Consider the following 17,699-nt stretch of genomic DNA (forward strand, 5'->3'; position numbering starts at 1 on the left):
AGACTCTGTTCCCAATCGTTCCCATAGGTCAGGACACATGCTCTCAGCATATCTTCCATGATCTGATTCACCCTCTCGGTTTGACCATCCGTCTGTGGGTGGTATGCGGAGCTAAAATCTAACTTAGTGCCCATGGCTTTATGTAGGCTTTTCCAAAACCTAGATGTAAATTGGGTCCCTCTATCCGAGACGATTCTACTGGGCACTCCATGCAACTTCACTATATTTTCCACGTAAAGTTTTGCCAGCTTTTCTCCGCCATAAGTGGTCCTTACGGGTATGAAATGTGCCGATTTAGTGAGTCGATCCACAATTACCCATATGGAATCGTGTCCCTTCTGTGTTCGGGGCAGTCCCACTACAAAGTCCATCCCTATCTCATCCCACTTCCACATCGGAATAGGTAAGGGTTGCAATAATCCTGCCGGCTTTTGATGCTCGGCCTTTATCCTTTGACAAGTGTCACAATGAGCCACGAATCTTGCTATATCCGCCTTCATTCCGTTCCACCAATATTTTTGCTTTATGTCCATATACATTTTGGTGGATCCCGGGTGGATAGAGTAGGCCGAGTTGTGGGCTTCGTCCATGATCAATTTCCGGAAATCCTCATTCTGGGGTACGCAAATCCTATTCTCGTACCATAACGTTCCTTTATCGTCTACCCTGAAGCCCGGTGCTTTGTTTTCCCCAGTTTGTTTGCAAATTTTTACTAACTCTCGATCCGAGCTTTGGGCTTCTCTAATCCTATCTTCTAATGTCGATTGGACGTTTAGCACCTGGCTGGAACCTCGAGGAGCGATGTGCACATTTAATCGTGCCATTTCCTCGCATAGGTGGTCATCCTTGGGTCCATAGGGTTTCCGGCTTAAGGCGTCGGCTACAACATTTGCCTTTCCAGGGTGGTAATGGATCTCTAAATTGTAGTCCTTAACCAACTCCAACCATCTCCTCTGCCTTAGGTTCAAATCCGGTTGGGTGAAGATATATTTTAAACTCTTATGGTCGGTGTAAATCTCACACTTATTCCCAATCAAGTAATGTCTCCAAATCTTAAGGGCATGAACCACGGCTGCAAGTTCCAAATCATGGGTCGGATAGTTCTGCTCATGGGTCCGGAGTTGGCGGGAAGCATATGCAACAACTTTCCCGTCCTGCATCAGCACGCACCCTAACCCTTGTCGGGATGCGTCACAATAAATGACAAAGTCCCGATGGATGTCCGGTAGAGTCAGCACTGGGGCGGTTGTCAACCTTTGCTTCAGTTCTTGAAAACTTCTTTCACAATTTTCCGTCCAGGCGAACTTCCTCTCCTTCTTAAGAAGTTCCGTCATGGGCCGGGCTATCTTAGAGAATCCCTCAATAAACCTTCGATAGTATCCGGCTAATCCAAGGAAACTTCTGATTTCACTAACATTGGTCGGTTGCTGCCAATTGGACACGGCTTCGACCTTCTCTGGGTCCACTGCTACGCCTTCCACGGTCAGAATGTGACCAAGGAAAGCTACTTTCTTCAGCCAGAATTCACACTTGCTAAATTTAGCATATAGTTTATGCTTCCTTAGCTTTTCCAACACTACCCGCAGATGTTGCTCATGTTCCTGAACACTCTTGGAGTAGATAAGTATGTCGTCAATAAAGACCACGACAAACTTATCTAGCTCATCCATGAATACCTTATTCATGAGGTTCATAAAATAGGCGGGGGCATTAGTTAGTCCGAAGGACATTACGGTGAACTCAAACTGCCCGTAGCGGGTGAAAAAAGCTGTCTTAGGGATGTCACTTTCTCTAATTTTGAGCTGAAAGTATCCCGACCTTAAATCGATCTTGGAAAAGTACTTGGCTCCTTTTAGCTGATCGAAAAGGTCATCAATCCTGGGGAGGGGGTACTTGTTCTTAATGGTAACCTCATTCAGTGCTCGGTAGTCCACGCACAACCTCATACTCCCATCTTTCTTCTTGACAAACAGCACTGGGGCTCCCCATGGCGACGAGCTTGGTCTGATGAAGCCAACCCTCTGCAGTTCCTCTAGTTGCTTCTTTAATTCTGTCAATTCAGAGGCTGCCATCCTATAGGGTCTCTTGGCTATCGGCGATGTTCCGGGGATAAGGTCTATGACGAACTCTATATCCCTATCTGGCGGCATACCGGGAAGCTCTTCGGGGAACACATCTGGGTATTCGTTTACTACCGGGACTCCTTCTAAAGGCTTGGCTTCCATGCTAAATACCATTGGATCAAACTTACTATCTCGGGTTCGGCAGATTACTTGTACTCCTTCGTGGTTTGTTAGGTGTACCACTTTGTCGGTGCAGCCTATGAGACCATTGTGTCGGCTTAACCAATCCATCCCAAGGATCACGTCTATTCCCCCAGGCTTAAGTACTACCAAATCTGCTAGAAAATCTACCCCACTTAAGTTGATCCTTACCCGTGAACAACCTAGTTGGCACTTGATGTCGCCTCCAGGCGTCCGGGTTAATAGGGGTGTTTTTAGTAGTACTGTAGGTATTTTGTGTTTCTCCACATAGCTCGAGGATATAAACGAGTGCGAGGCTCCAGAATCAAATAATACTGTCGCCAGAGCTGAGTTAACTAAGTACTCACCGAGCACTACGCCCTGAGCTTCTTGAGCCTCCTGCGCGTCGATGTGGTTGACGCGGGCTCGTCCAAATGATTGCTGCTTCACCTGCTGGCTGCCGTCGTTGTTGCGGACGGGCACTCGGTTGGCACCGGTCAGGGCTGGTTTGGGTCCATTCACCGAGTTGGAGAAGGCTGATGTGGCCGGCTTGTTCTTGGCATATGGGCAATTGGCGATGTAATGCCCTATTTCACGGCAGTTGAAACAGGCCCTAACATTGTTGTTGTCGGGGGCGACCTGGCTTGTATTGCTCTGCGGGGCCCTTGTGGTATTCTGGCTCCTGGGCGGGGCCTGTGGTCCTGTCACTTGCGACTGAGTCCTATACTGCATCGGGGCCTGAGATCCTGGCGCAGTGTAGTTGGAGTTCCTCGGCTTCTGGTAGCGGTCTTGTTGGCGGGCCTTGCTCTCCAGGAATTTCCGCTTATTATCCTTTCTCTCTTCAGCTTTGGCCCTTTCTGTGAGGATAGCCTTGTTCATCAGGGTGTTGAAGTCCGGATATATCTGAGGAGTAAGCAAGGTCCGGAGTTCTGGGCTTAACCCCTTCTTGAACATGTCTTGCTTCTTGTCGTCATCGTTCACTTCTTCCGGCGCGTACCGGGCTAATTCTATGAATCGGTGGGTGTATTCTTCCACCGACATGCTTCCTTGTTGTAGTGCGCGGAATTCATCCGCCTTGCGCTTCATAGTGGCCGAAGGGATGTGGTAGCGGCGGAACTCCCTTACGAATTCTGCCCAGGTGATGGTAGAGGCGTCTTCTGCTGCGGCACAATAGTTTTCCCACCAGGATAATGCTGTTCCGGTGAGCTGGTGGGCTGCCAGAAGGACTTTATCCCGGTCCTGGCATTCGAATGGTTCGAGCTTCCTCTGAATTACTCGCAACCAGTCGTCAGCATCCAACGGGTTGCAGGATCCGGCGAAGGTAGGTGGCTTGGTCCTTAGGAAGGCCGTCAGCTTGTCGTTCATATTCTGCCCTCGAGGCTGCCGGTTAATGAGGGCATTCGCCAGAGTCTCCAGTATGAGGGTCTGGTTATGGATGATCTGCGCCAGGTCTCCGAGGGGTGGAGGTGGTGGTAGTTGTTCTCCTTCTTGACTTCCTCCTCGGTTCTGGCCTACTTCTTGTTCTCCTTGGGGAAGATCTTGTTCAACGGGGTGTGCTCCGACACTAGCAGCTACGGGGTTCCGGCCACGGGAGGCCCTCGCGACGTTCCGGGGAGTCACCTGTTGATCGGGTAAATCGGGGTTACGTTTATGTGATGTTTAAGTTGTTTAATTCGTATATATATATAAGGCAGAATCTACCTTCTGCCGGTATCTATATAAATAAGCAGCACACAACACAACAGCACACGACATCACAAGCAACAAGCACCAACTATTTTATTAAGCAGGGAGGGTACAACTTAGGGGTACGGCTAAGTCTCGTGCTACTCGGCCAGGGTTTTGCAAAAGGGCACGTCTTAAACAGAAAGGCTGGGAAAGGCATCACTGGGATGGCGTCGGTCACTCTACTTGCGTGGTGTGTCTTCTTCCGGGGCGGACAGGGTGAGAGGTCCTCGCTCGCCGTCCTCTGGGTTCCCGTCGGTCAGGGGCTGCATTGCAGCATCCCCTTCGTCGGCGGCAGCAGAGCTTCCAGGGTTCTCGGGTGGGGCTCGTGTGCTCCCAAAGAGTGATCCCCACCCTATGACGGGTGTCCCGAGTAAAACATGGTCTTCCCCTATCGCCGGGACGGGTGTTCCACTTTGGGTCCAATCTTGCATACGCCGGTCTCGGGCCTGCCTGAGGCTTTCTTGGGCGACAGCTTCGCTACTGACCGCGGCTGCGGCTCTTGCCTCGGCATGGGCGGCTCGGATCTGCTGTATCCTCACCGCGAGCTCTGCTTGCTCGGCTCGATGGGTCTGTTCCCTTAGGAGGTTGGCTTGCTCATCAAAGAGTTGGTCCAGGGCGGCTAGGTAAGTGGCCACTTGGTACAGGGGGCCTTCTTCGTGGCGTCGTCGCTCCAGGTTTCTCATGCGTGCTTCCCAGACTGGGGTTCTGATGGCCGGCGGGAAGAACTTCGCTGGTGTAGGGGCGAGGTGTTCTTCAAAAATCCGACACAAGTAACGGAGTGCTTTTCTGATGGCCAAGGGGTAGGTGTCTTGGTGTCTAAACCCTGTGGCGGTCGCCTGCCAGGGCTGGATGTCGGGGTAGCGGTTGCCCCTGGCGATGACCAGGATCACCCTGCAGCGGAGGGTACCATGGTGCTCGTACTCTCGGCTGTAGTACCTTGGGCGCTCTGTAACGCCAAGGCCCTCCAGGGTGTCGATCAAGAGGCTGGGGAATCCAGGTGCAGCTTGGCAATCGCCCTGGGTCCATCCTTCCTCAGCCATCTGAAACAGAAACAGGGTAAACAATCTGGTACAGGTGCAACGGGAGTGGATGATATTCATTATTACAACAAGGGTGGTACAGTTTTCATGGATAGGTGGTCATTAGGGTAGGGTTTTTGCTGGGGGTGCTAATCCTATCATGGGGATTCTTCTTCGGTCCTGATAGAGCGCTTCTTTATTGGAAGGAACTGGTCCATCTCATTTTCGGTCTGAGTACCCTTGTCCCAGTGGGTCTCCATGGGTTCTTCTTCTTCTTCTTCTTCGATCCATCCACCTATTCCGTTGCGGTTTTCATATTCTTGCATCTGGGCTTGGAGGGCGGCTAAGGAATACTCGGCGCTTGCGGCTCTTGTCCGTTGTTCCTCCAGCTCCTGGGTTAACTTTTCAACCCCATGGATTAGCTGCTTCAGTTGTGCTGCCTGTTCGCGGTAGAGTGCATCCAAGCCAGTGAGGTAGATGGACAGGTGGGAAACCGTGTCTTCCAGGTCTTCTTCTTCTCGTCCAAGTCCCCTCATTCGGGCAATCCAAGTGCGCCCTCTTCTTTCAGCGGGTGGGAAAAATCCCATAGGGGTCCGCTGAAGGTGGTGCTTGTAGAGCACACGCAGCCGTCGCAGGGCTTTACGAGTGGCTTTTCGGTACGTGTCGGGGAAGCGAAAGCCAGTGGTGGAGATGAACCAAGGGTCCACATCAGGATAGCGGGTGCTTCTATCCACAAAAATCATCGTGTCGCACCGAAGGGTGCCACCGGAGATGTATTCTCGGTAGGCGTACTCCGGCGTTTCCATAACCCCAACGCGTTCCAGGCTGAGCAACAATAACTTAGGAAGGCCAGGCTCTGCGTAGCAGACTCCGTTGACCCATCCATTGTCAGCCATCTGGAACAGGGTAAAAACCGGTGGTGAGTGTTTGTGTGAGAAAAGAGCTAAGCCAGCGCAAATCCTAGGGCTTAAAAAGGGTTTCGCTCCTAGAGTCACATCCTACGGCCAGCCTACGGCTCTGATACCACCTGAAGCGTCCCCCCATCAGGGAAGACTTAAAAGTGTCACTTTATCAGTCCCAGGAGGCTGATAACACTTTTATTACATTAGATGGTACATCACCGTGCAACTCTTCGCGGTAATGGGCAGTGAAGCGCCACTATCGCGAGGATTACAACAAAAACCCATATTACTACACTAACTACGAACAGGGGATCATCAGAGTCGTGCGCCATGCGGAGCTCCAACGGTGACCTCACCCACAGGCAAGACTGGGTGCAGGACGAAACCCTACTCGTTGTCTTCGGGGACGTAGTCTGGGTCTTCCACTGTAAAAATAGGAATGGGGTGAGTACGAACGTACTCAGCAAGTCCAATCACACCCACGGAGGGGGGTATAACAGAGATTAATGCAAAGGACAATCCAAAGATACGGTTAGGGTTTATTTGCGGAAAACTCGGTTATGTGCAAGGGTTCATTTTGAAAACATTTTCAAAACAAGTTTTCCAATACCAAGGAGCACACGATGTTGATCCACACAGGATCCAAGTTTTAAACTGCTACCGGACTCCCCGTCCGCCGTAGCACACGGCACAACTGCCGGACACCTTCCAAACAACTCACACCAGCCCATCCATTCCCAGAGTGAAACACTAGTTATGTGACCACACCGTAACTTGCCCAGTACCGTGGGCACGGCTATTCGAATAGATTTTAACTCTGCAGAGGTGTGCAACTTTACCCACAGGCGGGGTACCACAGCACGAACACCTTAGCGCCGGTGCAGATCCCATCGAAGCCCTTACCCACCTTAGCTAGACCTGACTAGCCACCACGGGATCTATCAAGGGGTCATTCGACCTAACACTGAGGTTTAACCGGGGCATAAGTCACACAGAGCTTATCCCGTCTCCTTGATCACCCGTTGCTCCCAGCTCTTCTGATGGCTATCAGACTAACTAGTGGGGTTAGGCCAAGCCGTTGCCCATACAACGGTCAAGTGGTTTGCACGACAGGAAGCTAGGTGAGATGTCACAACAACTCGATCCTTAGGGGTGACCGGACGGACATCTCCCTCCCTTGCCCTACCACACAGGTACGAGCACACCAGCGGCAATCCACACAGAATTGCCGTCCATCCCGTCTGACTCACTTTTCGAAACCACATTTTATCCCTTCCCACACACACACGCATTTCCTTTATAAAATTAGGTGTTCAGGGTATGGTTATCACAACAAGGGTGGCTATCCTACCATGTTTACGGCACGCAAAACCATGCAATTTCATAAAACAGGCCACTGGGTTGTGTTTATAAAAACTAGGACAAAAATATGCATCAAAGGGCGGAATTGAACTTGCCATCGTCAAACCCTTGCGGAAAGTCCTGATCGAAGCACTGTCCTTCGGGTTCGGGGTCGCAGTACTGGTCCTCAGTTGCTTGGTCGCGGTCGGGAACCTCGTCGTTCACTCCGTGTCCTACGACGCAAACAAACAGACACACAATCAAGCGAAAGAACTAGAAGCTTTTACCGGTAGGCTTGAATCGGAAATAATTTAGTTACGGAGTTAGGGGCAATATCTCTGGGTGGTTTCTTAATGGCATGGCTAAAACTATACTAGAAAGGGCGTGGTAAAGTTTCGGGTCAATCGGAGGTCGTTTCGCACATAAAATGACGCGCTAAAGGTGGTTTCAGGGCTCAAACGGGGGTTCGAGGGCTTGTTCGTAAATATCCGGAAAGAGTGCGGACCTATTTGTAAATCCTAGAAATACCCTAAGCATGCTAAAAGGTGTCGATTATGTTTAGGTTTATGTTCCGAGGGGTTTGATTTGAATTAACGGAAAGGGTAGGGCTATTTTTGCAAAAGAGAATGGATAAAGGGGTTTCTTTGGAACAAACAGGGGAGGCCAGGGGGTTTTTCGCAAAAGGGCCTCCTTCTTCTTCCTCCCCTCACAGGAAACAGAGGAGAGTGGGGGGGAAAAGCGCCGGCGGCCAAATCCGGCCACCTAGGGCCCGGGCGGCTCGGGTGAGAGGGGGAAAAGAGGGAGGGGACCACGGGGAACTCGTTCCCGGCCTCACCTCGGGCCGGGGTAGCGCGCGGAGGCGGGGCGACGGCGGGCTGCGGCGGCGGGTACTGGAGCTCGGCGTGGCGGCGCTAGGGCGGTGGAGGCGAGGGGCCAGGTGGCGGGGCAGGTTGTGGGGGGTGCCGGGGTGCGGCCGGGCCTATTTATAGGCGGCCGGCGGTAGGGGGAGGCGGCGGCCGGCGGGTGGCTCCACGGGCGGCCATTAATGGCGCCCGTGGCTTGCGACGGGGCTCAGCCGTGCACGTGGGGGGGCCGGAAGGCGGTGTGCGGCACAGAGGGGGGGCGCGGGCGGCGAGGCGGCACAGGGGAGGCGCGGGCGGCGAGGCGGCACAGCGGGCGGCGGCGTGTGCGCCACGGCGGCCGTGCGGCCGCGCGCGTGCGCCAGCGACGGGCGGCACGGCGGGCGGCGCGGCACGTGGTGCACGCGCGGGTACGGGCGGCCGGGCACAGGCGCGCGCGAGGGGAAGGGGGGGGGCCGGTGGCCGGCGCGGCTGGTGCGGCCGGGCACGCGCGCAGGAGCAGGGGAAAAACAGGAAGGAAGGGAGGAGGAAGAAAAGGGAGGGGAGGGAGAAAAGAAAGAAAGGAAAAGGAGAGAAAAGGAAAAAGGGAAAAAGAAATAAAGGGAAAGAAAGAAAAGAAAAAGAGGGAGGGAGAAGGGCCGGCGCCGGTCGCGGCGGTGACCGCGGCCGGTCGGCCACGCGGGGAAACGCGCGGCGCGAGGGGAACGGCGAGGGGAAAAGAAAACGCGTCGGCGCCAATCGCGGCCGCAGCCGCGACCGATCGGCCACGCGCGCGCGGGATTCGTGCGCTGCGCGAGAAATGACTTGCGCCGGCGCTATTCGCGGCGGTGACCGCGCGCGAGCGGCAGGCTTCCGAGCGACGCGGGATGGGATGGCGATACGGTCGGGGTTAGGGCTATGGTCTGGCGACGAGTGGTTTTTAATCGAAACGTTCTAACGCGTGATTTGATTTTGGTAAGTTTTTAGGGCGTCACACCTGAAGAACCACTTGATGTGGTTACAAAGTTCTGAAATGCCTGTGGGGCTATTGTCAGAGATATAGTGCCAATCACACTTCAGAAGTGGAAGGATTTGGATGAGGACACCCGCAATAGGCTATGGGCTAAGTTGTCAGAGTCATTCAGGGTCCCGAAAGGCACGGAGGATGCAGTAAGGAAGTCGATGATCTCTGCTATGGCCAGGAGGTTTCGTGGGTGGAAGATTGAGATGAATAGGGATTTTGTTAAGAAGAACAGGGTTCCTCCGCCGAAGAAAATGGGGAAAATCACACAAGCTCAGTGGGAGGAATTTGTTCATCAGAAGACCGAACCGAAGGCCAAAGAGCTGAGCGAAACTAATTCTCAGAGAGCAAAGAAGAACAAACACCCCCATTGCCTCGGGTCAACCGGATATCTCCCTAAAGCAATGGAGTGGAACAGGATAATTGAGAAAGCTATGGCCAATGGCACTTTGGACCCATTATTAAAAGATATCGATGAGCGAGCTCTTTGTTGGATCTTAGCTCGTGCAGGTTTGACTAATGAGGGCAAACTGTTGCATCCAGAATTGGTTGGTGAAGTTGCAGAAAAAGTTCAAGAATATGCAGAAAAGAGAAAGAAGGGCGAGTTTAAGCCTCGGAGGGAGAATGACATACTAACTGCAGCACTTGGCACTCCTAAACACACTGGATGGGCTCGGGGAATCTCTTCTAAGATTTCCTGGAGAGAGGCATTTCTAGAGTATGCAGCGTCATACAGGAAACATGAGAAGGTGAAAAGGACCCTTGAAGAGGCTATTGATGAAAGGGTACAGAAGGCTATTAATGAAGCAATGAAGAGAATGAAGGAAACAGGATGTGTACCGAGTGAACAGCATCCAGGCCCCATGAGTTCACCTCTAGTCCCTAGCAGTGTAGGATTTGTGCAAAGCTTGGGATCGGGCACCAAGTTCCCTGTAGACTTCATTGTTGAGGACACGCCTTGCCGTCTTCATATTCCAATCAATCGATCTGGGACAAAAACAAAACAGGCTGCTATTGGTGTTGTAAAACCAGGACTGCTTTGCTGCAATGATAGTCCTGTTCCGCCATTCTATGCTGTGGTCCAAGTTCTAGAGATCACAGATAGTGGTTGTGAAGATTGGGAGATAGACTATCCAGTTGAGGGGATCATGACTTTGCAGCAAGCAGTGAATAAGTTGGTCCTTTGGCATCGACGCGACATTAAGTTGGGTGATGAGCCGATCTCAAGCCCCCTATCGCGTCATAAGTCACCAACACCAACTTCAACACCCATGCAACAGAAAGATAGTTCAATCCCCATGGTGCAGGAAAGTATAGCACCGGCCTCCCACAAAACTAGTGAAACAGTCATATCACCTCTGAAGAAGGCAGTTGAGGAGGGGGATGTGGACAGAATTGTTCCTCAGAATGTTGATGCTGACATTAGAAAGGAAGCAAAGGTTGACACCAATGTTGCAGGGCCAAGTACTTCAAAGAAAATTCATCAACAAATAGCCACTGACAATGTTAAGAAACCGGCAGAAGTTGTGACACGCTACTTGGAAAGGTTGAAGAGAGTTATGACAGATCAGTCAAAAGCAGAATCAGCATCTTGTGGAGTACGCACACGGTCCCAATTAAAAGACAAGCTCGAGGTATGGGAAGAAGATAGAATGATTCATACTCGAGATTCATTACGTCTTAAAGTCGATATCCCGATATACAAGAAGGAGGATGTTCCTCCTAAATTTGTGAATGGGAGGCCGTTCTTGACAACGGTGCAACTTTCTAAGTTGTCGGCTGCAGAGATTACAATGCATGAGTGGTACATGGTGGCTAGCAACAAACACACTCTCGAGGGCTTCTCATATGTTGTGCCAGATGATGCATTTTGGAGCAAAGATAATGTAGATGCTGTGCGGAATTTATTCTTTGACGATCTGTGGTCGTTGTACCATCGAAAAAGGATGGAAACCAACTAATTAACCCTCTTTTGCTTGTAAGTACCTCTAAACTTTAATGTCTGTTAGTTTTGTACAGCACAGATTCTAAAAATTATTGCTTCTTACATGTAGGATGCAGTACATAGATGGTAAGAAGAAACAACTTCAGACAGGGTTTCTTGATCCATTGATGATATCCCAAGCTCGCTACAAAGAAGTTGTTCGGAGACATGGAGAAGAATACAAAGACCTTGATGATGATGAATTTGAGAGAGCAGTCAAAAAGAATCAAAGAAAAAAAATGAGGCTAATGGCAGCATACATCGGGCGAGCCATGTACAATCATGTACAACATGGCAAGGAGTTAATAATAGCTCCGCACCACTTTAAGTAACTTCTCCACATGGTTTTGAACTACAAATTATGGCAATCGTGATCTTAACATGTGTTTTCGTATATGTATATGTAGTGACCACTACATTTGTATCAAGATCTTTCCAAAGAGTGGTACAGCCATGGTCTTCGACTCGCTGAGAATGGAAAAGGATGCATATAATGACTTCTTGAGGATTTTAGAGAAGTATGACTATTTTACACTTGTACTTACAACTTAGCAAATGTATTCTCTTAATCTCACAATGGTATTCTTATATGCAGCGCATACCGTTTTTATTGCAAAGATCTTGGCGGCGAGCATCCAGAGGACAAGCCTAATTTGTCAATATCATTATGTTCAACCAGTCAGAAACAACCTCCTGGTACTGTCCTGTGCGGTTATTATGTATGTGAATGGAGTCGTGTCAACCGTGAGGATGTAAGTTCCCTATCATTGTCTATGTTTCAATTTTTTTTATTGCAGCCCATGACATTACTATTACAAAGCACCTTTTGCTTTCATTCCAGGTTTCTAAATCCAACATCAAGGATGAATCGCAAGGAAGAGATATGGCTACTGTCGGCGTGGCTAAGGTTGTAAGAGACTTGCTTTCCTTTTTGCACCGTGAAGTTCTTCCCCCAAATGGACTACTCTTCAATGAAAAGGGAAAGTTGTCTGATCTCCCAGAATTTTACAATCTAGCTCACAGTGTTTAGACCTTGAATTTGTTTAGCTTATGTCATGTGTGGGCTGTTCTTCAATGTTGATGTATGGACTTGAACTTGAGCTGCTGTAAATTATGGTTTGGTGCTAATACTATTGTTGTCGTTCTGTGAATGTGATCTGTGATTTGTATGAATCTGCATATCTATTTGCTGTATGAATCTGGATATGATTTATGAATGCAAATTGAATTTGGATATGAATCTGGACATATTAAACCGCTTGTGATGTGTTTGATCACAAGCGTCTGGGCTTGCAACCCGCTTGTGATATGTATTTATCACAAGCGGCTGGGCTTAAAACCGCTTGTGATATATTCCTATCACAGGCGGATTGGCTTACAAACAGCCTGTGATATGAATTTATCACAAGCGGCTAGGCTTAAAACCGCTTGTGATATGTTCCTATCACAAGCGGATTGGCTTATAAACAGTCTGTGATATGTTCGTACCACAAGCGGCTTTTCTTTCAACCCGCCTGTGATGTCTCTGAAACACAAGCGCAGTGTTTGTTTCTCACAAGCGGTCCGTTTAGACCAAACCGCCTGTGATGTTTGTCTATCACAAGCAGTGCGTTTGGACCAAACCGCCTGTGATGTTGGTCTATCACAAGCGGTTTGTTTGGACAAAACCGCCTATGATGTGTGTCTATCTCAAGCGGTTTTTGATCGACCGCCTGAGATGTTATTTTACATCACAAGCGGAGCGTCTCAAGCGGTTCCTGAAAGCGCTTGTATAGAGGCTAACCGGACCGCTTGCGTAGAGCTTTATTGTAGTAGTGGCCTGACCTTCAGTCCTTTAGCTATCAACCAGTAAAAGCATGGAAGTATCATCTGTACAGCTCAAATAAAATTTGGAAGCATATGCTAATTGAATCAAAGGTTCTCTATTAATTTATCTAGCTTGTTTGTTGCCGCTGTTGTCATCGTTAACAATAATGGTGGGAATGAGCTAATAGATAATGTTAGATTACTCAACTTCCAGGAAATAGTCCAGCTCACCTTGTGTCTTTGGCTCTTTGCAGACAAGAATGACAGAAGTTGTAGTATTGTTGCCATTTAGTAAACAATGACTCTTTTTTTCTAAAAAAAGGCTTTAGTATTCAGTTAGATTGACAATGGAAGAGCAAGGATACTTTCCTAGCTCTCTTACAATATGAGTTGTACATGTCTTCATTTCTGGTTTTCTAACTTTCAGTCCAGCACCTTGGAAGAACGTGCTGAATGATTCAGTATGATTTCAGTTTGGTCTTCAAAGCACAAGTGAAGATGTCGATATGTTATCATTTCAATGTGCCATATTTGTTTTTCAGATTAGTAGATCTCCAATTGAACTACAATATTATTTCCTTTGACTTGCCATGTGTCATCAGTGCCAGCTGGTTGTGAGCTGAGCACTTGTTTTAGTTCCATTTATTGTCTCAGTTGAACTATTGTGAAACAATATTATTTGTTTTATGTCAAGTCGCCACATAAGAAATGTAATGCTTGTGTGTGTTGTGATCTTATTGATGTGGCATGGTCGCACAGATCAAGTTCTGTTATTGAAAGCAAGAGCAGGACATATTATTCACCATAATAGTAGTATATAATGATGAAAAAAACTGCACCCCAACTATAAATTAAACAAGCTGTCACATTGTTCTATTATATTTATTCTGAACGTCACATTGTTTGAAAAAAACCTACAACGTTGCTCACAAAGAATAAACTTAATTATTCATAGCAGGAGTGTATAACAACAGTTAAAAATTTAATATTGATCCGGATGATTTTGCCATAGGTGCTCCACTAAGTCTTCTCCTAATTGATGGTGAATTTCATTGTCCCTAATATTTTTGTGCATCTGAATAAATTCTTCAAGATCAATAGTATGCTTATGGGAAGGCGTCATATTTTCTCCACCATAGTCCAAACGTTCCTCCGGATTTACTTATCCCTCATCTTCAATAATCATGTTATGCATGATGACATAAGCTTTCATGATGTCTCCTAGTGTCTCTTCATCCTAAAATCGAGCTGGACCGCGAACAATGGAAAAACGGGATTGCAAAACTCTAGAAGCGCGTTCCACATCCTTCGTTATTGCTTCCTGTGCTTTAGCAAAATATTTCCTCTTATTGCCTTGAGGTTGTTGTATGGTCTTCACTAACGTGGCCCAAGATAGGTATATGCCGTCGGCAAGATAGTATCCTATTGTATAATCATGATCATTTATGCTATATTATAGTTCACTTGAGGAGCTTCGCCTTCAGCTAGCTTTGCAAAAAGTGGAGATCGATGAAGAACCTTAATGTCATTATATGGTCCAGGTAAAAAAAAGAAGGTGTGCCAAATCCAGAGATGCTCGGATGCAACGGCTTCCAAAATTATTGTAGGTTCATACACATGTTCTGAGTACATAACTTGCCATGAGGAAGGACAATTCTTCCACTTCTAATACATGCAATCTATTGAACCTAGCATACTATGAAAACACCTTTCCTCTCCAAGTGCAAGCAATCAAGTTGTATCATTCTCATTAGATGATCTCAAATACTGATCTTTAAAAACTTCAAACTACACTGACAAACCTTCTCAAACTCTCTATTACACTCTCTATGATAGTACTTTATGCAATACGAGCTTACTCATCCATAGCATCTGCCGTTACTCTATAGGTTAGCATACGGAATGATACAATTATTTTCTAGAAGTAACTTAATCCGATTGTGTGGCTGCATTTCTCTTCTGCACGAAGTACTCATCATGATCTTCTACAGCATGCATTATGTGTAAAAATAGATCTCGATTCATTCTATACCTGCAAAATAAGAAAAATAAGACATCCATATTATTATGTACATCATAGATTAACAGAATCAATCGAATACATACGAACCTCTGTCGGAATAGAGTTGGTCCATATGTAGGATCATCCGTCAAGTAATCTTGATATATTTTTAAGTGCCCCATTCTCTATCCTGATAAAGAGCTGTATGTGCAGAGACCGAACCGCCATGTTTCTTTGCAGGCTGTGAATGACTTCGCACGATTTCAACAGCAGAAAGAATAAATCGGTCATCATCGTCCAATGATGATTCTTCTAATAAACTTTGAAATAGAGATGGATGACGACTCATTGCACATCCTACTTTTTGATCACGCACTTGCGTCCTTCGTGCGTAGCTGCTGATGCCCCTGTCCACTGATTATTCTACCGGAGCCTGCGGCGTCTCCGGCATCAAGCTCTGACCGGCCGGCACAAGGTCTGGTGTGCACAGCGTGCCAGGTCAAGGCTTTGAGGCGGCGGTGGAGCAGATAATGCGAGAGGAAAAAATGATGAGAGGAAAAAACGGAGAGAGATGCAACAGCTTTCTGATTGTTCCCGTGAATAGAATCAAGATAGGGCCCACCTCTTTGATGATGTGGCACCATTAAAAACATTTTTGGGATAGCTTTTTTGGGAGTTGTTGGTTGGGCTGTTTCTTTTTACTCCCAATAATTTTTGGCAAAGTCCAAATAGTAATTTTTTTTGACTCTATTTTTTAAGCACTCTTGGAGACTTGGAAACTTGTTATTGGAGTAGGTACAAATCAGATTAAGCTCTTTCCTTACTCTTCTAGGCTTCTAGCAAGACTTGGACCTTACTCGTGCGCACCTCGGTGCGGCTCGCCGCTGACTTGCCGTCGCTGACGACTAAGCACGCCGCCACCCAGATTCGCAACCAGCCACCATGCCAGGCCCATCCCCGACCCAAACAGCCCAACCAGACCCAAAACCCAAGAACCACCGCCGCCGCCTTCTCTTCCTGGCGCCGCCCCTTCTCGCGGTCGCCGTCGCCCTCCTCCTGGGCGCCTCTACGAACCCGCTACCTCGTCGGTTCCTCCGCCTTCTCCTCGGGCCGAAGACCTCCGTTCTCCGCCCAGCAGAGCCTCGTCCTGCGGCCGACCCCTCCCCCGACGCGGGACGCCCACCATGTGTTCTGTGGATGGCCCCATTCGTCTCCGGCGGCGGGTACTGCTCCGAGGCATGGTCCTACGTCGCGGCGCTTGACGCGCACGCCGCCGTGGGGGCGGGCAAGAACTTCACGCTCGCCATCGCCCACCACGGCGACCTCGAGTCGCCGGAGTTCTGGTTCGGCCTGCCGGAGCAGTCCAAGAACCTGGCGTACAGGCTCGCCGCCACGCGGTGTGAGCTCGCGCGCGCCGTGGTCGTCTGCCACAGTGAACCCGGCGCGTGGTACCCGCCAATGTACGAGGCCCTGCCCTGCCCGCCCACCGGGTACGACGATCCGGCGTTCGTCATTGGCCGGACTATGTTCGAGACTGACCGTGTCTCGCCGGAGCACGTTAGGCGGTGCAACCAGATGGACGCTGTCTGGGTGCCGACTGACTTTCATGTCTCCACGTTTGTGAAGAGCGGCGTGGATCGTGCCAAGGTTGTCAAGGTGGTGCAGGCTGTGGATGTCGAGTTCTTTGATCCAGCGAAGCATGTGGCGCTTCCTCTACCGATTGGTGTGCCTGTCATGATGCCTGAAGGTTCGAGATTGGAACATGGTGACCCCAAAGGCAGAGGCTTTGTGTTTCTTAGTGTATTCAAATGGGAACAGAGGAAGGGCTGGGATGTGCTGCTGAGGGCATTCTTGCAGGAGTTCTCTGGAGCTGATGATGTGGTACTGTACCTCCTAATCAATGCCTACCACTCTGACACGAACTTCATTGGAAAAATCCGCAGATTTGTGGAAGAATCCAGCATTAAGGAGCCTGTGAAAGGATGGGCTGAAATCCGGGTTATCGATGAGCATGTCCCACAGTCTTCACTTCCAAGTTTGTACAAAGCCGCTGATGCATTTGTTCTGCCAACCCGCGGCGAGGGGTGGGGCAGACCGGTGGTCGAAGCCATGGCCATGGCTCTGCCCGTGATTGTGACGAATTGGTCAGGCCCAACGGAGTATCTGACTGAGGAGAATGGGTACCCATTGGACATCGATAGGCTGACTGAGGTCACGGAAGGACCATTTAAGGGCCACCTATGCGCTGAGCCATCAGTTGATCATCTGAGGGCTTTAATGAGATATGTCATTGGTGATAGAGAGGAGGCAAGGAGTAAAGGGAAGAAGGCGAGGGAGGACATGATGAAGAAGTTCTCTCCAGAAATTGTTGCAAGGATTGTTGCTGATAAGATACAACAGGCTCTTGTCAATACTCAGTTGACAGAAGATTGAACAATGACCACAAAGTGCCACTAGAAAGTTGATACACCATGGAGGCATGGAATGCTATGTATGTGTTGTGCGACCTTAGTCATTAATTTTCCTAGGATTCATACATAACATCTTGTTGTGATTTGAGAGAATTGTGACAGCTGTTCATTGCCTTACGTGATGCTGAATTAAATGTTCTTGGAGCACATAATGCCATCAAATCTTGATCTCATTCGATTCACTTGCTGTTTTCAGTTAGAAAAACAAAACATTTGAGAGTGACAATTTAGCCCAAGAAATTGCATGGGTTTTGCAGCTTACACAACACTTTTCCACATCCTAAAATATTACTGTTGGTTTTGGAGCTCTGATTCATCCAAACATTGTGAATATGAGAGGGAG

At 48.8% G+C, this 17,699-nt stretch overlaps 1 protein-coding gene across 1 annotated transcript; it reads left to right on the plus strand.

Moving 5' to 3' along the window:
* The first annotated feature begins 15,759 nt into the window (after positions 1-15,759).
* LOC112882331 lies at positions 15,760-17,496 on the plus strand. The gene has a single exon (XM_025947362.1). The coding sequence runs from the start codon at positions 15,828-15,830 to the stop codon at positions 17,316-17,318; it is 1,491 nt and encodes a 496-aa protein (XP_025803147.1). The 5' UTR covers positions 15,760-15,827; the 3' UTR covers positions 17,319-17,496.
* The last annotated feature ends 203 nt before the right edge of the window (positions 17,497-17,699 follow it).

The sequence above is a fragment of the Panicum hallii genome, chromosome 2 (genome assembly GCF_002211085.1).
Source record: "Panicum hallii strain FIL2 chromosome 2, PHallii_v3.1, whole genome shotgun sequence".
NCBI lineage: Eukaryota > Viridiplantae > Streptophyta > Magnoliopsida > Poales > Poaceae > Panicum > Panicum hallii.